At 39.9% G+C, this 22,683-nt stretch overlaps 1 protein-coding gene across 1 annotated transcript in view; it reads right to left on the bottom strand.

Moving 5' to 3' along the window:
• Positions 1 to 3,535: 3,535 nt before the first annotated feature.
• Positions 3,536 to 22,683, bottom strand: part of bmp1a (bone morphogenetic protein 1a) — an 83,478-nt gene continuing 64,330 nt past the window's right edge. Inside the window, exons 14-20 of the mRNA XM_036578510.1 lie at positions 18,640 to 18,800; positions 17,708 to 17,888; positions 16,153 to 16,278; positions 15,489 to 15,616; positions 13,953 to 14,166; positions 12,566 to 12,816; positions 3,536 to 8,932 (exon numbers count right to left, since the gene is read on the bottom strand). Of these exons, the coding sequence (XP_036434403.1) occupies positions 8,795 to 8,932; positions 12,566 to 12,816; positions 13,953 to 14,166; positions 15,489 to 15,616; positions 16,153 to 16,278; positions 17,708 to 17,888; positions 18,640 to 18,800 (1,199 nt within the window). The 3' untranslated portion in view covers positions 3,536 to 8,794. The remainder of the gene's footprint in view (positions 8,933 to 12,565; positions 12,817 to 13,952; positions 14,167 to 15,488; positions 15,617 to 16,152; positions 16,279 to 17,707; positions 17,889 to 18,639; positions 18,801 to 22,683) is intronic.

Genomic DNA, 22,683 nt, shown 5'->3' with positions numbered 1-22,683 from the left:
GATGGGATTGCTTATTGAAATTGCCAGTAATAATTAAACAATTCCAGTTTCAGTGTAATAATAACTGCATATATGTTTTGCAAGGGTTCACGGTTAAAATCTGGATTCATGAGAGGAAGAAAACCATTTATCATCTATTGGTCATCAAGATTGGAAAAACCTAGATTTGTTTATGCACCAACAAACTCTACTGTACACATGGCCTATGTTTAAATATGTGTACCATACAGTGAAGGGAAACACGTTTTTGTTATTTCAGGTACTTCCAGCACATATATCCTCTTCAAATTTACCCACTTTATGTCCTTTGACATTGTACTTATATGATTTGATGATTTGCACTTAATAACATTAATACTTTGTTGTAAAGCCACTGTTGGCAACTACAGCTTTGAGGAATCTACAGTAAGAAGTGATCAGCTTTTTGCAGCATTGCGGTTCAGTTTTGACCCATTCCTTTTGGCAAACCGTCTTCAGATCCCCAAGGTTATGGGTCCCTCTGATGTACTCACAGCTCTAAAATACATTAAAAACATACATTTGCAATAGGATTCAGGAGGTCAGGAGGTTGAAAAAGCCATGCAAGCAGCTTCACAGTCTTTTTTTAGAAACCAGCCTTGGCTGTATGTTTGGGGTCATTGTCTTGTTGAGACGTCCACAATCCCAGACTCAGTTTCTTGGCCGATGAGTTTAAACTCTCTTCTAAGGCCTTGTTCAGACTGCCAGTCCAAATCTGATTTTTTGGCATATACAGATTGTATCCAGATTGATTTTTGATAGTCTGGACAGCAAAAAAACGGATCCAGACCACATTTGGAGGTGGTTTGAAATGCAGTTCCAATCAGATTTTAACAGATGCATCTCAGTCTGGATGCTCTGGCCACTCAAACTGGATTTCTTTCGCATCACTTGCAACATGACAAACATCGACAATGTTAGATCCAGAGTGATGGAAGTGCTGTGATTCAAGAAGAGCGCCAAAGATTCATGCTTATGTTATTAACACAGCAACCCATGCAGATAGGCTGGTAATGTCTGGACACATAAATCTGATCTGATCACTTGCAAATAACAGTGTGGACAGTCGTTTCAAAAGATCTGATTTGAAAAACAGTCTGAACAGTGCCTAATATTTCCCGGTACTTCACTCTCTTCATGTTTCTTTGGCTGATATCTAATGCTCCAGAACCATTTGCTCAGAAACAGCCCCATGATGCTCCCACCTTCGCACTTCACTGTGGGGACGGTGCTCATGGGATCATCAACCCTTCTTTCTCCAGACATGATGAGCTGAATTATTGCCAGTGTTGTATCTGACCAGAGAAGGCCTACATTTTTCCAATAGTTCTGATTTATCCAAATGCTTTTCTGCAAATTTTACACGAATCTTTAGCAGAGAAGTATTGTGTGAGGTGTAGGAATGCATTTTATTGCTTATTGTTGTCCACATAACTGCTGCTTTATATTTAAACTTACAAAGTCAGAAGACATTATGTGTGTATAGCTGAAGTGGGTAAATGCTCTGGTAGTGTAGTGAATAACAAAAAGTGTCTGGAAATAATGTCAAACCGAGTGCTTTACAGAATCCATAGTGCAGTCTGGTTGGAATTCTTCTCCAGGCTTTCTCCACAAAGAGTCTACCATCAGTTTTTCTCTGAAACAAATGTATTTATGCAGCAATAACAAAATAACTTTATTAAAGTTAGCTCAGTTGGTCAGTATCCAAATACTTTTTGGGGCCACTGTATCTTAATTGAGACTTCAATGTATCCTTTGCCCTTGAGTGAAAGCCCCTTCTTATTTGTATGGGTACCATCAGTAACAGAATCAAGCCCAGCCTGTCAGGGATCTGTCATCACCTTCACATTAAGTAAAGCGCTTACTTGACTTTATTTGGACTTTTCCATCAATTCTGGTTAATATTTAATGCCTGAAACAGTAGATAGCCATTAATAATGCAACTTGGAGGCCATGTATAATGGATGCTCCAATGATAAGGTCTGGCTGCACTAAAACGGTTTTGCTCCACTGTCATGATTTCGTACTGAAAATCTCACTGATACCTCATACCTGAAAGGCATATATATGTAAGACAGGTTTAGGTTACAAGTAAAATTCTAATATTTTTTTACAGTTTACAAAAATACCACTTACAGTGAATCCCAACTGCAATATATTGATCTTGATAGGGGTTCAAAACTGGTTGAATGTAGAAGGTAAGTTAATGTTCCCAAGTCCATTCTTCAGTGACCCTTAGCCAGGCCCCATACTTGTTATTTTCTCATTGCAGCGTCCAATACACACGAGCCAGATAATCGGTATTTCTTCACAGCCTTGATTTCTTGGTCCGGGCGTGTTGGGTGAAATACAGCAGAAATGTTGCCGTAGGGTCTCGCCTGGCAACCGTCAGACTGTTTATAAATGGAACATGAATTCTTGTGAAATTTGTTGCTACCACAGGAAAAGGATACACAATAAACAACCAACCAAGCTTGTAAGCAATAAACGAAACACAGCACGAGGGGAGTGATAATAGAGTGGTGTACAAAAGTTCTTAAATCAGGCTAATAACTACGTTAACCACCAAAATATAGTAATGGACTCCAAATGCAATTAACCCTCCTATTATCTTAGGGATACATTTGAACCCATTCAGCATCTCTAAATGAAAAACATTTATTTTGCGCTTCATATTTAATGACTTTTCCCAATTTAATCAGGACATCTGTGCAAACATAAAATGAACATGGTATATTTTCAATGTCCTGTACACATTTTGTATGCATTGGTGTTCTTTGAGGTCAATTTGACTCCAGGCTGTTTTAGTCTGTATAAAACATAAATATCAACATTTCATACACAGTTTGTTTTGGTTATTTTGGACGATACTGAGGTCACTAGAACAATTTTATAATCTTCAAAAAAACTCTGCTTCAGGGTTCTAACCTAACAGAACCATACCTGTAGTAGTGCAAGAACCACTGATAATTCACACCACATGGGGGAGGGGAAAACATAATTCCCACCACAACTTTGATATTTCCCAGAGGTTTAAATCACTGGGGTCAAATTGACCCCAAGGAAAAAAGATGTTAGCATAATGAGGATACAAAACCTCTTGTTTGCACATAATTGAATAATCAGACACATCAGAACCGTGTTCACCTAGTTTTTAAAGTGAAAAATCTCACTTTAGAGACTAATTCAGCACCTCTGTGGGACGCAAGTAGGCATACTAACAACAGATGTAGCGATATTATGCAGATGTATGATAGATACGTGATTTACGTCTATTTTTTATGAAATCAGAATGGACCCAACTGTGATCCTTGAGGAACACCACTGTTTAATAAAGTGATTTTGGCACTTTCTCTCTTGCTTTTAGGCTGAATATGTTCCAACATGATGCTAATATAACAGGAACAATTTTATTTCTTTACTCTGTATATTTTATACTTATATAAATTTAATTATTAAATAAAAAAAGACCTACCATAGTTGCCACATCTGCAAGTCAAGAAAATGTGACGAGGCATTTTAAAATGAAAATAACATTTTATGAAATAGATGCACTTGTTAATACTATGTGCAATACATCAGCAATAATCAGCTATACAATATAAATAAATTGCATCTTCTGTTTGCAATTACACATAGCCGTATTTCTCAACAGGTTATTATGGTTTAGTGTGCTCGGAATACAACAATTAAAACATATTTACATACATACATACGATGAAAGGCATAAACATTTCCCATATTCGATAAGTGACGTTGATCAATTAGGGTGACTAGATCAACCATACACAACCACACACATATTAAAGTAGATAAATGTATCTTACTCTTCCTCATTGGATTAAGTACTACCTACAACACATCTGTTTGCATCATCGTATGAGTTATCTACAAATCAAGAGGCATTAGAAACACTAATATTCTACCGAAGCCACAAGGTTAAGGTGGACCTGCTCTGATTAGCAAAAACGTTCAAGTGCTCCACCGTTAAAAATAAACAGAAAAAAAAAAAAGGCTACAATAAAACACAATTTTAAGACAAACGTATCAAGTTGACTCGAAAGGTCTCATCAAGAGAAAACCTATTTGGTAGTCAGTGTGCATCAGACTGTTGCTTGAAGTTTAGTGAGCCAATGCTGTATCGGTACTAAAGCAAGGTGCAAACAGCTGAAAAACGCTGTTGCACACAGGGGTCAAGTTAAGGGAAGAAGCGTTTAATTGAATTTCCTACTTTAAAAAGAAAGAAAAAAAACATTATTATTCATAGCGTACGACTCCCCTTTGAAATGCCTTTAACTTCATTCAAACGTTGCACCAGCTCGCAGCCCGAGAGTGGCTGTCACGTCAATAGAACTGAGCAAGTCCCAAAGTGAGAAGAAGTGAGTCGGAGGGAGAATAAAGCAATGCCCTGAACCTGAGACTAAAAGGAGTTCCAAAGAGACAGAGGGAAATAAGATCATAGCATGAGATGAAAGTAAAAGCCAGTTGCCTTCTAAAGATTTCTGCAAGAGGGAACGAGGTGACGGCTGGTAAATAATTCAGGGAGTGGCTGATTCTCGAGCCAGATCTGAGGAGGAATGCTTCAGACCAATCAGGCGGGCCATGTATACCTTCAAGGACCACACACACACACACACACACACACACACACACACAGCCTCACTTTCCACTCGTCTGACAGAGCTTGTAATCAGCTCCTGTTTCTGAAAAAGGACTTGGACAAATTACAGTGAGATTGGATGACTGGGGGGAAAAACACAAGACTGGAATGAGCAAAGGGAGGAAAAGAACAGTTGGTACAACCTCTACCATTATGGGAGGATAGCAAGCAACATTTGTCGCGAGGCCGCCCGACATACGAATCAATATAGAGAAAGGTGTAAACAGCGACAAGGAATCTAGAGCAGTGGTCTCAACCCTGGTCCTGCAGTGTCTACTTCCAACCACACCAGCTCCGGCTAATTAACTTCCTAAATAGGCTGGATCAAATGCATTACTGTTAGGTAAGCGGAGGGGCGGCATGTTAAACAGAGGTTGGAACTAAACTCTGCAGGTAAGTAGCTCTCCAGGAGTTGGAGACCACTGGTCTAGAGGAGGCCTACCTGCATCAGAATTTTTTATTTTCCTCACTCTAATGAGCATAATTCAGTGTATTGGGGCATAATTATTGGCTAATTATAGGGCTCTGTTGTGTCAGATCATTAAAAAAACTAAATAATGCAGTGCTAGGGGGGGTTCAATATTGCAGTAGGCCTAGAATCATGCAACAGCTGGGTTACTCTCACAAATATGACTAATATTGGGACCCAACTCAAAAAAATGGAAATGGCTAAAACAATGTTGAATCATTTAAAAAAAATCAATTCAAATTGATTTTAGTAACGTTTTCTCATTATAATGACCGAATTCTCATTTCCGTTTGAAAATAAATCCCAACTTTTTTTTTAAATATGTGAACTGATGTCAAAGTATTTTTAAGCTAATTATTAAAATGCATACTTTTTTCAAACATATAGCATTTTGCAATTTTATCTCATCATCGCAACATACTGACAGCTTTCGTTTTTTTTTTTAACCACATATTATTCTGCTGTTTTGGTTCACATCTTTTAGTGTACAAGGAAAAGTAGAGCTTAACCAGTTAAAATACAGTAAGTAACACATTTTATGAATAAAAAAAAATTCAAAATAAATGATATATATCAGTAACAAGAAACAGATACGTGGGTGCATTGCAGTGATGAAAACTGGGGTAAAAAAAAAAATGCCAAAAAAACTTTAATATAGAAAAATGTATACTTCAGCTTGTTGCTGGACCATATACAGCTGCCACTCATCTGCTAAATTATGTAAGTATTTTTTGTCTGATGATTATGACACTCAAATATCTATAGATGTTTTGATGTGGTGAGAATGACCCAGCCATGCCTGAAATTTCACATTTCACAGCTGACCTCAGAAATGCATGCTGTGTTAAGGGTGGGTGATATAGCATAAAGATATCATGATACTTTCACGACAAACAATATGCATCACGATATTTAGTTTTGCAAACAAGTTTGAAAAGAAAAAGTGCAGGCAAAACAGCAGTACCATGTTTAAAAAGGCTACGGTGAAACTGACTACAATGATCATTTATTAAATGTTTGCAATAATAAACTAAAACATAATTAAATAAAATAAGATGGTGTCATAATGGGCTCACATCCAATCAGCTACTGTGCAGTTTATGCAGTTACTATACACTGAATGTTGTTGTTTACAGGCTCTATATACCTGCCTTAAACTGTCTTTTTATGATACACGCAGAAAAGCACACCAAGATGATTTAACATGATAGCCACGCTGCTCATTGAGACGCTGCTCTGAGGCCTCTCAAGTAAATCAACTGATTACTGACTCTTTTAATTGAAAACACTATGCCATTGCTTGTGGCTTTATGAATGGAGAGATGATTTTGACTAGAGGAAAAGGGGATAAAACAGACAAGAAATGCAGAATAAGTTCTAAAATAAAAACCAGGTGATGAATGAGTTTTTCCAAAAGCACCATTCAGCCTTTCTCCTACTCTCTCTGAGGTACTGCAGTGGTCGAGGTTCCCCTTTGTCACTAATCAGTCTCAAGTCTTTTTCGCAATGGTCCCTAACCTGCTCCTGGAGTCCTCCTGCCCTGTATACAGTCACTGTAACAAAACCTCATATCCCTGAAATGGAGATGGAGAGGAAAGACTTTAATACGTTATTATAACAAGATTTTACTCTTTCAAGTAATTTTGGACCCTTTCTATTGGTTCGTTCACCATGGAATGTTCATTCAACGTAAAGGCAGCTGGCAAGTGGTGTTCAGAGTTATGAGGTTTTGGCATGACAGTATAATATTTTGGTGTTTTTTTCTTACAAACTTGACCCAATCTGCTTATCTTGCAGAAGTTGAGCACTACGCTATTGCTTACATTTTTGTATACTATTTAAATGTAATTGCATAACTACATAATTACATAGTATGTTACGCAAATAATTACATTTAAAGTCACTTTACACTCTGGCTCACGCTTGTGCAACTGCGACTTTTTTCATTTGTTTTGACGTTGGGATAGCTTATCTTTCCATTAAACAAGACTATACACAATGACTTTCCATCAAATTCAAATCACAATCCAATATCTCCTCTTCTACTTGATGAAGTGAGGTGTACTTCTAGGCTCACCATTGGGAACCATAGTGGTTTTGGCTGCAGTGAATAAGGGACAACCACCACCAAAAGCCTGAGGTATTAATGAAGAGATCTTCAAAAGGCAACTGTGGACTTAAAAAATATACATATATATTCACACCTACACCCTTTTTTCACCCAGACAATTCTTACTGTACATTTGAAGACATCAAGACAGCTTAGCTTCACTGAGAGCTTTGAAACTGCTGGTGTGAGGTATGCCCAGGTTATGTGAGGTGTTCGCATGGCGACGTGAGGGATGGAAGGGATGAATCAGGACAAACAAATGTAGAAAAGTTAAGAAAAGCACTACCATTTTGCAAAGACAAAAGTAGAAGAAACAGAAAAAACTGAGGAAAGTAATGAGAAAGAGAGACCGGGGTACCATGTGAGGACGAGAGAAGACAGTTCAAGAAATTAGTCCCACTGAATCTCAGCTAAGGGGACATAATTTGCTCTCAATAGGGAAAAGCACTTACCCACAGCAGATTGAATTACCGGTGCGAATTGGGGACACATTAACAGAAGCTTGGGGAAGATGTATGTTGAAGGTCATAATAATTAAATACATTTCCGGGCACTGATTTCTTTTCTTTTCTTTTATGGAAAAGCAATTAACAGCCAGCAGACATGGGCCACATTTCGTTTATTAGTCTTTTAATACGATAACTGCTTCTTTTAATTTTCCTCGATTACGGTAATATGAAAGGGAACTTCCTGGATGGCTAACCAAGAAAGAAAAAGAAGTAACAAAATAATGAGAAATTACAAATGCTGGTGCAGCTGGTGTTGTTTTTTTTTTTTGTTTGTTTTTCATTTTGTCCTGATATCTGTTATTACATGCATCTTTCTGACATACAGTGTCAATTAACTCAAGTAGCAGAAGATATGGAACCAGCCGGGTACAACTGTGTGTGGATGAGGAACGGCGTAAAAAGGAGAAAAAGATGGAGATTTCCCAAAATGCACCGGGGAAAAAGTTGATCCATCCCTTGATCCTTCCATCAATTCTTCCATCCGTTCTTTTTGCCTGTCTCAGTCTGTGTTTATGATGTGTTGTGGCTATGTGGCTCAGTATGAGCTGACCGCTTCACTGTCCTGGTAGAGATCCTGAGGGCCCTCTGAGTGTGTGTGCGTGTGTGTTTGTGTTTGCTTCAATCGCGTTTTCGGCTCATTTAAAAAAAAAAAAAAAAATAGAATCCAATGGTGATCAGAATATGATCTATACTCCTCTACCCGTGCCCCCACCCCCAATACTCCATAATATCCATCTAATCTGGATACATTCCCTTCCTCCTACCCCAAACCCACCCCATCATACCCCACCATAATCATAAAAAAGGTAAAAACAAGGTCTACTGCGGAATGGCTTTACTCCTCACAGTCAGTAGGGGGCGCCAGAGCCCCTGGGAACTACTGAGGTGCGGTTGGCGTTCTTGCGGCTGGTCCGTTGAGTCTGGGTGGTCTTGGCGGCCGGGGGGCTCCGAGCGTCGGACAGGGCCCTTCCCTTGGGGCCCCTGTTCCTCCCCCTTGGCCCTGCTCGGCCCCTCCCGGCCACTAGGGGTCACTTCTTACGTGAGTGGAGAGTGTCCTGAAACTTGGTGCTGGTGTAGCGAACGTGGAATCCCTTCTTGTTGATGGTGTCGTCTGAACGGAACTTGATGACGATGGAGTCGCCGGCCGAGTAGATCTCCTCAGGGGGCTGTGAGCACACAAACAGAGAGCGAAAGATCCAGAGATGTTGGATTAGCTCTGAACTGAAGTCAATACAAACATGTCGATTAACAGTCCAGAGGGGTATTTCGCTAACAGGACCACTTCTGGCAATAAGCAGCATAAACAGTTGCTTAGGGCTTGCATGTCCATTCACCCTATTGCTGGGCAGAAAGCTGCTCCTGCAGGCCCCACTCACCCTACTGATGAGATTGGTGCCTGCACTGACTCTGTCTAGAACTACTCAAGCATAGACACTGCTTATGCGCCTCAAACGATACTGAGTACCTCACATATTCGTACTAATGTGTCGTCATGATAACACTGCAAAAAAGGGTACAAGTGAAATGATCTTAAATCTAGTCGATATATCCAATATCTCCCCGTTTTGAGATAGTTTTGCACTTATTACAAGATCATCTACCTTATTTTTAGACATTATTTATGTGTTTTAGGTATTTTACCAAGTAAAATCATCTCACTGTATTAGCAGATAATTTAGCTGGATTCAAGCACATTTCTTAAAAACAAGCAAAATTATCTGCCAGTACAGTGAGATAACTGTACTTAAAACAAGTGAGCTGTGTCAACAAATAAGGTAAACAATCTTAAATTAAGCTTAGTTTCAACAGAATTTGTCGAGTATATTTAAAATCATTTTACTTGACAAGATGCCATTGCTTGCAGTGAAGCTTCTGACAGTAGTCGTTGGTTTTCATGAAGTTAACTCTAATATGCTTCTAACAGTGATCATCAGTCAGTTATTATTGATTAAGTTTAAATCTGTCATTGTTTACTATTGATTAATCTAAGTCTTCTGTCATTTATACGTTGGTTAACCTGAATATTTCTGTTGTTGGTTATTTATGGTTAATCTAAATACTTCTGTCCAATGACGGGCCAATTTTTGTCTTTTTTGTTCCTCTTGCACTGAGGGAGTTTTTTTCTTGCCACTGTTGCCCTTGGCTCGATCATTTGGGCCTTGGACCCGGGTTTCTGTAAAGCTGCTTTGTTACAATGCCCACTGTTAAATGTTCTATACAAATAAATTAGAATGAAATGGAATAGGCTTAACTGTGCAGTTTTTTTCTCTCTTTTTTTTTTTTTGAAAAAGCACAGACATTTTCATATATTTTTTTCAATCCCAACTGAATGAAGTATGAAGTATTAACCCTTTTTCTTTATTGCCCATGGAATACTACATGGGACATATTACTCAGGGCCTCCAGATGTACAGAAATGTCCTTGTTCACACAGTAGGACATCTCCGCAAAGTGGACAACTTAAGCCCAAAGTGAGGACTGTCTAACAGAAACACTCCTAACAGTCCTGACTTTTAAGCTATCTGGCTACCTGAGAAATCCTGTGTGAAATATCCCCCAGATTAAGGCAGATGTCGATTTGAGACAAGGGCTGTTAGTTCAGCTGAAACCAAATTCAACAACCAAATGAAACTCTTAATGAGATCAAAACACACCAAACAGACATGAAAGCTTTTACCAGAACACACTAAGAAGATTAATAGTCCTTCATCTCTAATGAATCTCTGCTCTTCCCACTCCATCTTCGCACTCCTCATTAGCCAGACAACTCCTTCTTTATGAAGGAGATTTTCCTAATGGCTGAACAGCCCCAACAGTCCAACACATACTTTGGTCACCCTGACAGATCCCGTCGAACAAAAACCCAGTCATCAGCCGAGAGGAAGCCTTTATTATTGAGCCCGGCTAAATGGAATCAAGCTGTTCGGCAACCTATTGAGCTCGCTCTCTCATTTCCCCTCTCCCCCTGAGCCCTTATTGCTCCTAGCCTAGCGTAGCGCCACCTCTACGCTTATTAACTCTACTCGACGGCTCCAGAGACAGGAAGCAGAAAGCCTCCGATTGCCTTGCCATTCTTTATCCGGCTCTATGGGCCGGCGGACACAACACAATAAGGCCGGGCAGCCCTCAGGAACAGGACAAGCTTAACTGAGGCTTTACGGAGGGAGTATAAGCAAGAGATTTCGGGTTCAACTGATGTTCTTCCTGCCTGAAGGGAATTAACTTGCATCGCAAGAGCACCTTAGCGTAACAGGCTCAACGTTTGATGTAGCGTTTGACAGGCAATGACTTTTCAGAACAAGTGATAATGTTAGCTGGCATTTCAGGTGTGAACAAGATATTGTTGGTGTTGTTTAAAAAAAACAAAGCAAAACAAAAACGTGGTAACTTTACAAACGATGGAAAAATATTCATAACTTAAAGGGGCGTTCTGGTACAAAACTAGCAATTAATATGTTATTAATATGTATATGTAATATTCTGTAGTGTAATATTATATGCCTCAGTCTCAACAGTTTGAAACAATTCTCCTGTTTGTGTTATCACCCATCAGTTTTCTCTCACTACAATACCCAGCATGCATTCTGCAAATAAAAAGTAAATAATAAGTAAAACCACTGATATACCACTGATAGCAATAAATGCAGACATGACTTTGGCTTCCTTCTGCATTAGGCCTGATTAACACATACAGCGCTTTCAAACAGGCTGTGTGTGAAACGGCAGAGTCCCAGGCGCCGCACTGAAGCAGCACGGTATTTAGAGAACAGACACGGTGCCGTTTTTTTCCCACGTCACAGCAAAATACACTGAAATAACCCATGAAAATCAGTGAAAGTTAAAAAGAAAACGTATGCAAACTTAAAAATGCTAGTTTTTTTAAAATTGAATTTAATTCATTATGAAATGCTAAACATTCTGTGCTGCAGACAGATTTCCCGGTTGGTCTACCACGCTTGAAACTTTTGCCTAATCACAAGTCAGAATGCTGTCGAGGACAAACAAGCATACCATGTACTTTCATAAATTATATTTTTATTGAACAGAGTGACTGATGTGACCATTCATCTGTCTGGAAACAGGAACGTCTGTATAACATTCTGGCTGCTCCGCTTACCAGCACAAATGCTGTGTGTATGAAAGGCCAGCTGTAGCACTCCCGCTGCTGCGTCGCTCACGCCACACAGAAGCAGTAGGTGTGAATAAGGCCTTAGCTAGCTCGCAGAAAAACTAAAACTCCCTCCCTCCCACCTTCAAGAAGAGGGTTTTCCTAGCCTTAAAACCAGAAAAACTCACTCTTAACCCTCTTGATGCACCAACACCCAACAAAAGAGGCTAAGAGGCATGTTTACTGATGTAGCAACAGTTTGAAACAGTTTTCATTTTGATCTGTTAACTTCAAAATTGTAAGCAGCATATTGTTCCTGTCCCAAATACAAAATGCCATAAAAACTTTAAATGGTTTGCTGGCTAAATTTCTGTTGGCAGATTTGTTACAACCCATGAGGATAAGCGGCTTAGATGATGAGTGTGAAAGAGCAAGAGAGATCTGTTACAAAATGATCCTACCCGTAAGTCTGCTGATATTCTCAAATGCTTTAAATAATTAAAAACCATGTAAGATGAATAATAAGATGGCACCAATAAAATAATAAGATTAACCCTCACATCTATGATTATAAAAGTATAAGATTTTTTAAATAGAAACATTCTCACTTCTCATTTGAAAGTACAGCAAGATGCTAAATCTAGAACTGCTGCCTGACTATCCCACTGTAAACCCATTTTAGAGCCTTTACCCCTGATCCACAGTAGCGGCCCAGTCTTGGGGACTTGGTGTCAGCTCCGTCGAACAGCTCCATGTAGTCGTAGCCACAGTCTGCTTCCTCCTCGATCTCGAATGTCTGGAAGATGAGCTCAACACCATAGCCTTTCTCAGCTGAGATCACCCACTGACAGTCCGATGCCCCAGGGTAGTTGTTGTCTCCGAACTGAGCATGCGAGTAGAGGTCTTTGGTCTTCACCTCTGCCTTTAGCCTTCCTCCGCATTCTGGAGACACAGAGAGGGAAAACAATAGATGTTCAGAATAATCCAACAAGACAATTATGTTTGCAGCGGGTCACTGAAGGCTGAAGTGCCCAAATGGATAATTGTTAAGATGTTAATGGTTCAGCAATGCTTAATAAACAATGTTCAGTCAACTGATATATAGACTTACTTAGCTTCTAAATGTTCATTAGAAACAAACTGTGGCTAGATATTTTTCTGAGGTGGACTGCTTCCAACCTAGCAGTGACATCAGCAACACTGCTGTGCTTGATATCCTAATACCAGCGCCACAGTGGCGTAGCCGGAATTTCATTTTAGGGAGTTGAACACTACCAATCAGCTTACTTCAGAGTAGCTACCATAAAGACAGTTTCGCACAGGTCATATTTTTTATTTCATTTTTCTTTCCAGTATGTTATATATTCAGAAAAGAAAAAGTAAAACATGATTTGACCAAAGGGGCCCAGACATTTGCATAAGTTCCCACAGGCAGGAAAAACAACTGAGCAGAGTTATGCTGCATGTCAAGCCATGTACATGTTGCTGCAGAGAATTTGTGATGACCAAAGGAGAGTCCTGGCGGTCACTTTACTTTGTTTATGGTGGAAAACGACACAAGCATACAAGACCTTGGCGCCTTTGGGTTCATCCTATTTTATAAGAGTACAAGACAAGTTATGTTTTGTAACATTTTAATGGCCGTCAGCACTCAGAAATCTGAGATGGCCTGGCTTCTATATGAGGATGCCTAGGCCCCCCCAAGCCGCCCTGTAGCAATCGCCCTGTCACACACACTACCATGTTGGTGTCACTACTGGTCTGAGAATGATCCATGACCCAAATAATATCTGGTCAGCAGCGGTCCTGTGGTCAGAAACCGACCAATGACGTGTAGGGTAGAGGGTAGCTAACAGAATGTGCATGACAACAGATGGGCTACAAACCAGTGGATAGTTTTACATTCATCCCTTCAGCATTTAGCTTAGGATAATCCTTGAGATGTTTTAAGCAAGCAGCTTCAAACCTACATAGTGGACCTATGTGTTTGTCAAGGATGCAGAACTGGGATTTCTTTCATAAGTGGACAAAGAAACCCAGTCACAATAATTAACTCTAGCTAAAACATACTATCCTACCTGCAGTATGAGAGGCCTCAAATCCCTTCTTCTGCACGGAGTTGTCAGAGAAGAAGCGAATGAACATCTTGTTGCCGCTGGACGTGACCGGAGGAGGCTTCTTGGACCCGCAGTAGCGTCCCAGGCTGGGAGCTTTCCCGTCCCGTCCGTCATAGATCTCAATGTGGTCGTAGGCACACTCTAAATGAGGCTCCATGTCGATTTCATTGAAAGCCTGCAAGCGACAGTTTTGGTAGATGCACATAGTGAAATAATTCGTCACCTGCATCAGGCTGTTATATTGCTTGCATATTGCATATGTTAGGACTGGTACTCTGCTGAACCTACAGCCCTAAAGAGGAAATAGATCCTGGTAGCCCTGATCTGCACATTTTAATGCTTTCTTGCTCTGTCTCTGCCCTGTTTAACTCAGGGAAGGGCTTGTTAATCAGCTCATTAGTTGGATCAGGTGAGGTAGAGCTGTAGGAGGTGCTGTAGGAGTACACTGTGGCTGGGGACTGATGGCTTACCCAATCAAGAAGAACATATAAAGCATTCTGGTGGCATTTAGGGCTGCACACAAAACGACAAAATGTCTTGTGCTGTACTGTGAATGAGCAATCATAGATGTGAGGGTTCTGTTTGTGTTTTGATCAATCAAGGCATTTTTACACCCTCTTATCAGGTTCATTGCTTGGTAATGATGACCTTGTACACTGTCAGTTGTTTGTAGTTAGTTAATTACATATTCTCTTCTATATGTTCTGTATAGAAGTATAGAAGTGTCTGCTGAATAATATAAAACATCTACTTAAAGTATTGTAAAACATCAAAGAAACTACTTAAATAATCATTTTGATTACTGGTTTCAATTACGATTAGTATCGGTTACTATAAGGTATCGGTAACACTTTATTTGGAGTGGTCCTTTGTAGATGATTAATAAACTCTTAACAGAGTATCAGTAACACATCAACAAAATATATCAGTGGAGTAGCAGTAGTGAAGCGTCTGAATACACTGAAGTAAATATCTTGTAGATGTTCTGTTGATACATTACTTACATTAAGTGGATGTGTTGTTAATATGTTACTTCCTTTACACAAAATCTAACCTTACCCAACCTTCCCTAAAACCTAACCCTTACCCTGGCCCTAATCCTAACCCTAACCTTAACCCCAACTCAAAACCTAACCTTACCCAACCCTAACCCAAAACCTAATCCTAACCCTCATATGTTTTTGACATATTACTGAGAGTCTGTTGAGTGTTTGTTTCATCTAAAAGGACCTCTCAAAATAAAGTGTCACCAAGGTATCAATTATCGGCTATCATATGAAAAATTCCATATTGGTGAATCTCTACGTATTATGCTGTGATTTATCACGATTATGATAAATATCATCATATCGGCAACCCCTAGACAAAAATAAGGCCAGCTAGTTGTTATCAAGAATTCTACAATATAACATACTGCCCAGGCATACTTCAATCAGAAAATGGTATTCTACAGTGGAATGCTACACAAAAGACTAGCAGGGGCTAGCTGGAACGTACAATTTTGATGCGATGTCCCGGAGTGGTGGAGAGGGCCCAGGTGCAGGCCTTCTTACTGGGGTATTTATCAGGCCAGTTGGGGCTGGTAATGGTCCCACTCACACTGTTCACCGTGTGATCACAGCCGGCTGTGGAGCACATAAGCAACGTCAACAAAGCACCAAAAACCCAGTCCTTCATTCTTTCTTTCTATTTATTTTCCTTTTTTGTTTTTTTGCTCCCTCCATCTCTCTGCTGTTTGCTGAAAGCCAGTGTTGTTCTTGGCATCCTGAGCCAACCACTTGCCTACCCGCTCAGTCTCTGTTCTTTCTCTCTCTCTCTCTCTCTCTCTTTCTGCCTCCCTCCCCTTTCTGCCCCTCCACAATAGGGATGGATTCTCTATAAATATCCTCCTGGCAATTAGTGTCAGCGAGCTGAAATCGATGGGGAGGGTTTTAAATAACCCTCAGCGCACCACTCTTATCTTCCTAGAGAGCAACAGTGTACATAGTGCTTCTTTACCAAACAAATATATGCTACAGGTTTATCTAAAGCAGGAGAGACAAAGACAAGTCAATTTCTCAAAAGTGAGAGGAAAAATCTCCTTAAATAGACTGTTCAGCAGAGGAAGGGTAACGTGGATGATCCCTGTACAATGCTAGAGGGTATGCATGTGTGTGTGTACCTTCTTTGCAGTCATGTTTATTCTCATGTAGCACAAAGCCGCTTCTGCACTGGCAGCTGTAGCTGCCGAAAGTGTTCACGCACTCATGCTGGCAGCCGCCGTTCTCCTTCGAGCACTCGTCCTTATCTGTGAGGAGACAGGCGAGAACCTCAGTGACCACGCTCACAAACATGTGCAAAAAAATATATATACATATATTTCTTAGGCAGCAAAGAAACAGTGTAACATTACAATATCTTAAGGCTATCAAATGACTAAATTAATCATGATTAATTAGTTTGTGTGGTTAAACTCAAAAGATTTGCATTTTGTTATAGCTGTGTGACAAAATGTGAACAAAATAAGCTTCAACGGAATGTATTACATTCAACACATCAATAACAATGAACATTTCATTGTGTGAACACAGAGTACACATGAACCTGAATATGGAAATCAGATTTCCAGTGTTAACAGTTTCCAATTTTCATCACTGATGTCCAGAGAGAGCAACAGTGGCTGCATGTTCCAACCAGTGACTGTATATATCAGTTATTCCAACTCCTCTGTAATTATAGCCTCTCACTCCTGAAGGCGTCCCCTAGTGCTAACATTACTGATATTGCCGGAATCAGTGCTTTGCTTTGCTTACTCACGACTCTACCTCCTACGCTCTCAGAAAAAAGGTATGAAACTCTCACTGGGGCGGTGCCCCTCTTGTCACTAAGGTGTTACCCTCAAGTGTACATCTCAGTACCTTTAGTCAGGGGACATAACTGTACCATAATCTACTGAAATTATTAAGTTGTACTGACTCCACACACCCCATCTCGTCTCCAGACTTTTTATTTTATCGTTCCGTTTTAAAATATTAGGTTATGAAAAGGTACAAATATGTTCTTTTCCACTGGTAAAACCTTATTTAAGGTATACAATTGGACCTTAAAACCACTTTTGCACACTTGAGGGTACATTTACATTGTTTGTACCCTGATGAATGAAAAATGTACCTGCACAGTACCTTTATTTCTAATGGATGGTTAGAAGGGTCAAACTAGGAAAATACATTAATGGCATTAAAAAACAGTGGTGTTAAAAATTTCTCACGTTATCATGTTATTAACCAGTGGGAATAAATACAATTGAACATAGATATCGTAAACAGTAACAGGAATGTTTTGTTTTTAAAAAGTTATTAATAGGTTATTAATAGAATAGAATAGAATAGAAGGACACGGGTTTGGTTCCTGACTGCTTGCAACTTGTTTCCCGTTTTGCTTTGTGAAGTTTGTTTCCCGTCAGACTGATCAAAACCAGTAAACACAGCTGCTTAAAAAGCCAATAAGAATGGAACTAAATGAAAAACTCGTAAGTTGTGGCCAGTTTAGCGAGCAGTAGATATCAGGGAGTCCATGTACATGTGAGTGGAGCCCCTAAGGCTGAGACTGTCAGCTAACAAGCCCATCGATTGAATCATGTTGGTGAGCGGGAAGATCCCTGCACAGGGCCTGGGTTCTTCACAACCAGGTCTTAGAACCAAGGGTCTAACTCATTCTTAACAAATTAACCACTGTACCTGAAAAGAACTGGGCCTTGAAGCCCTTCTTGGAGACAGTGTTGTCTGATTTGAACTCGATGCGCATGTTATTGTATTGAGAGGTAATGGCTTCTGGCTTCTCAGCACCACAGAACTTCCCATGTAGCCTGGAGTCCGCAGAGAGTCCACTCCTGACCTCCACAAAGTCATATTTACATACCTACGCAGGGGACAGAACAGGAAGGGTCAGACAGTTTTATATGAATGTGCTGTCTAAAGAAGTTAAAACTGGATTTACTTGCTCATTTGAGTACGCTTGTGCCACATGCAGTGAGTGAGAACACTGACTTAAAGGGAGAGTTAAAGAACTAGTCCAGCAAAAAATCAAATTTACAGTTTTCCCCATAACACTATATGTAGATGATTAGCCAAGACATATTTGGTGTCTAAAGCCTAAATCAACACGTGCATCAAACCACGTGGAGCAGACTTGGTAATGCAGTTTGTAGCCCCACATGACATAACATTATCTATGAATATGGACCTAAGTATGGCTAAAAACAGTAAACAGTAGCACTCTTGATTTTTTTATCTGCATTTGTAGAAAGGGGAAAACTTTACCAGACTACTCCTTTAATGCCATTTTTCCAAACTTCTTTCCAGTGTGCTCCCACAGTGAAAGACTTCTGGTTGTGACTAAGTAATGTTTGAGACTGTGCCCCTTGTATTTCAGCCCTAATGAGGCCGAGGTTCCTCCATTCCTCATTATTAAACTGCTACATCCACAGTTTTCACAGTGCACAAGTACCCAACCCCTCACCACGTTTCAAGCATTTCATCCACAGAAGGATGAAAATTTAGAAGCACTCTGTGAAGCTGCCCGTCTAGTACCCGGTACCTTTTACACCCAACTTCAATGTAAATGAACCGGACAAACCCACCCCACGTCGAGGCAAAAATCTAGTGCTCACATCGTTGCCCTCGGTCTCAAAGACATCGAAGAGCAGTGTGATGCGGTACTGCGTCGGGGCCACCAGCTGCCAGATGCAGTTCTTGTTGGGCGGATACTCCCGGGGCCAGCCGGGGCTGGTGATCGAGCCGTTCAGCTTGGTGATGAAGCCACCGCAGGCAGCTAGAAGGACAATAAGACACAATGACAGTGAGAGATGAGGCAAACACTTAGTCCCAGGCTTATTACACTGCAAGGCTTATTATTTATGACTACATAAACCTCAATGAAAACTTACTGGGATATTCTTAAGTTACAGAAATGTGTAATAAATGTTTGGACCCACCATTTAAGGGTTAACATAGAACAATAGTGTCTGACTAATAAAAGTTTTTAAATAAATACAATTCTTTATTTTTCACAATAATAATTTAAGTAGTCATCAATTAGGCCATAGATATTTGCTTACATCTGTGACGATTCTACAAGACAAAACGAAGATTTAAAAATAGATCAGGCTAATTACCTAGCTAACATTAACAATGTTAAAATATGCATATTCTGAAATTGATGCCATCAACACATTCCAAAAAACACTGTTTGTCACTGCATCTACAAATGCAGGACAGGACTGTACTATGCATAGCAGAAGCCATATGTCAACAATGTCAAGAAACACTGCCGAAGTTTCTGCCTGTATATGGAACTTATGGACATTGTATTCTCTGGGCCACAGTAAAAAGACCATCCAGATTGTTACCAGTGTAAAGTTCAAAAGCCAGGGTCTATCATGATATGGCAGTGTATAAATAGGTAACTTGTACATCTATGAAGGCACCATTAATTCTGAAGGATAGAAACACATTTTAAAGCAACAAATACTGCCTTCTAGATGAAGTCTGTTTCGGGAACATCCAAGCTTATTACACCCTGACAACGCCAAGCCACATTCTGGATGTGTTATGACAGCTTAGCTGTCTCCAATTGAAAACATGTGTCATTTTATGATGCACAAAATACGACAACAAAGTATGGCTGCACAGCGAAAGAGTGGCATAACAGAAGAATGGCAAAAAATTTCACTTTCAAAACTGGATTGATTAGTGTCTTCAGTCCCCAAACAATTATTAAATATATTAACCCCTTAAAATCTCAGGCTTATCACATACTAAGGCTTATTACTCAGTAACTACACGGTCTTCAGTGCAAACTTTACAGTGCTTAGCTATTCTTAGGTTATAGAAGCATGTAATAAAACTTTTATTTAAGGAGGTAACATGCTCCTGTGACAAGTATTTTGAAATGGGCTACAGTCAAAGGATTTGGAATGAGCTTTAATTTACTAAAAAAAAATATGGTAATAATAATAAAGTTCATAAGGCAAAACGTGTAATATATGTGCACTGTTTTCTATTTAAAACAGGATAAACAGAATTTACTAATCAATGCTTTCTGTTTTTATTAGCATTTCACATCTTGTCACAACTTTCTGGGCACTGAGGTTTCTATATGTCTGCTGCAGATGCACTTAAATGCATCCTTATCATGTAAGCACACTCAGCAGTGCAGAAGGAAAATAGAAATCTATATATCTGACTTGCTAAAGATACCTAGGTGGCTAAGATGACGATGGGAGATAATCCCCTGAAGGCAGTGGAAGCCGTGCTAAAAAACCAGGGAGAGAAAGAGGGAGGAAAATAAGAAGGAAGAATGTTTTACATTACAGTACAGCTTGTAATATACAGTGCCCGAATCGCTCCAAACTTGCAATCTCCAAAGCCGCAGCACAGAATGCACGTGAAAGATGAATAGCAGCTGTACCCAATGAACGGCGACGACAGTACTCTGCTGTGACAGTCAAAAGGCGCAGACAATAAAACTTTCATTAAAGACTGTTGGATATGAAAGCCTGTCAATTATCCTTTAAGAATGTCCTGGCATAAAACTCTGGCCTTCGCATTAAAACATTTTGCAATTAGGACAGTCCCGTTTTAATTAAAAACTATTTTAAAAATCCCCCTCCAGACATTTGAACCGTCTGAACACAGGCATTTATTTGCAGTCTGATCCAAATCAATTAACGGCAAACGTCCCCGTCGGCCATCCATGTGGACTACGCATAGCCGGGGGAGAAGAAAGGAGTTTCTATGGTTACCACCATGCCACTTACAAATGCCATCAGAGGGGCTAGGCCTTGAAGTTGTGGCCGTGTCTACATTTAGCTTCCAGCCTGCAGCAACCCCGCTTGATTGCGACCCAACAGCTTCCTTCTGTTTTACTGCACATGCTTTCTAAGGAAAAGGGGTAGAGGCAGCAAGCAGGAACCCCCGGGATATGGCCGTGTCAAGAGTTTAGCGGTGATATGACAGGCTTGGGGGAACATGCTAAGCCGAGTGAATCATCCCTTCGCATAATAGTAGATGATTCCTCTATCGCACTCTTCCTGGCAGGCTAAGTTGAAGCCCCAAGTGAGTCAGCGGCGAGATGCTGCAGGCACGGCTGAGGAGACACCAAGTCCGTTTGGGCCCAGCAGAACAGGTGACAGCTAAATGTTAAGCCAGCTTTCTAAACGCAAAAGAAAACATTCATGACAGCACAGAAAACCTCACTAAAAAACAGTGGGAGATCATACGGTCATCATCAACACTTTACTTGAACCCTGCTACATAACACTGACATACCAATGGCATAAACATGTCATGGCACGTCATGAGCTGTCATGACATATTTTATTCAGTAATAAACTAGTGTCATGTTACCATGACTGCTTAAGTCACATGCACATTTTTGCTAAGTGCACTACTGTGAGCTTTCATGACATCAAACATCATGACATCTGTCATGACAATTACTGGTAATAGTAAAATGGCTGTGATAAAAAGGATAGTTCCTAAAATCTGATTGGCTGAGTCGCATTTCAAGTCGTCGTAAAATACACGATATACGCACACCTATGACCGCCTCACAGCAACTTAACTCTGTATTAATATGCCAAGTCAGAAAAATTCTTGTGCTTTTAGTAGAATAATCTTTGATTCTCATGCTGCTTGCAAGGAGCACTGAGTGTACTGATGAAGTAAGAACCTGTTTTTTGTTTAAATTGAGGGGCTGACAACTTATTTGGATGGTCAGCTAGCTAACAGGCTAAAATGTAGCTAACAGCCTAAACAACTCTATCATTGAATTAAAGTATTCACTATATAATTCACTGTAATACAGCAATATGAAAATCTAAAGAATCCCACTTGAATGGCTTACACGCGTCAAATATCCATGTTTCAGTCAGAAGTAGTGTCAAACCCAGGCTGAACCCCAAAGGCTCTGTATTCCCTAAATAGTGGAAGTTCTGAAATTCTAGCCTCTACAGCCAAGTAGTGTACTACTGTTGGAGTATAGATGTGGCTGAATCACAAATGACTATTTTTAGCTATAGTATGCACTGTTGGGGTGCAGGATTAAGTATTTGAATTCCTACATAGTGCACTATGTAGGGAGCAGGGAGCAATTTGAGATTCAGCCCCAGCATGAGAAGAGGTACAACATTGGATTGGTGCTAAATAAGACTCGCGGTGGTAATTTGGTGACCAAAAAGTACTTATGAAGTAAAGGTTTTTGCATTAAACAGTGCTGTGTTATCATATGTTTATTGTTATACAACAAAAAGTGATCACAGTATACAGTGATGGGCGACCAAACGTTCTAGAGAATTGGACAAAAGTACATTACACAGCTAAAACAGTAGCAAAAACAACCTTGAAGCCTGACTGTTCCACAGATTTTACTTTACTTTTACTTTACTGTACAACAGAGTTCACAAGGCTACAAAACACCTACATAAGCTTCATAAAAGACTGATTTTGTCAATTTTTATGTCAAGTTTACATGGAAACTTCATCAGGTGGCAATTTATTTTCTGACATGATTGTATAATGATACGTTTTAGGGTAAAATTACACATCACACTATAACAAGTGACTTTGTAGCTCAGTGTAGCTCATCACAGTGACATAATGCTGACAGTGTGACTTATGCTGTGTTCACATTTTGGCAGTAGTCAGTTGAAAGC

This window comes from Colossoma macropomum, unplaced genomic scaffold (assembly GCF_904425465.1).
Source record: "Colossoma macropomum unplaced genomic scaffold, Colossoma_macropomum, whole genome shotgun sequence".
Classification (NCBI taxonomy): Eukaryota; Metazoa; Chordata; class Actinopteri; order Characiformes; family Serrasalmidae; genus Colossoma; species Colossoma macropomum.
This window is presented reverse-complemented; position numbering and strand designations above follow the sequence as displayed.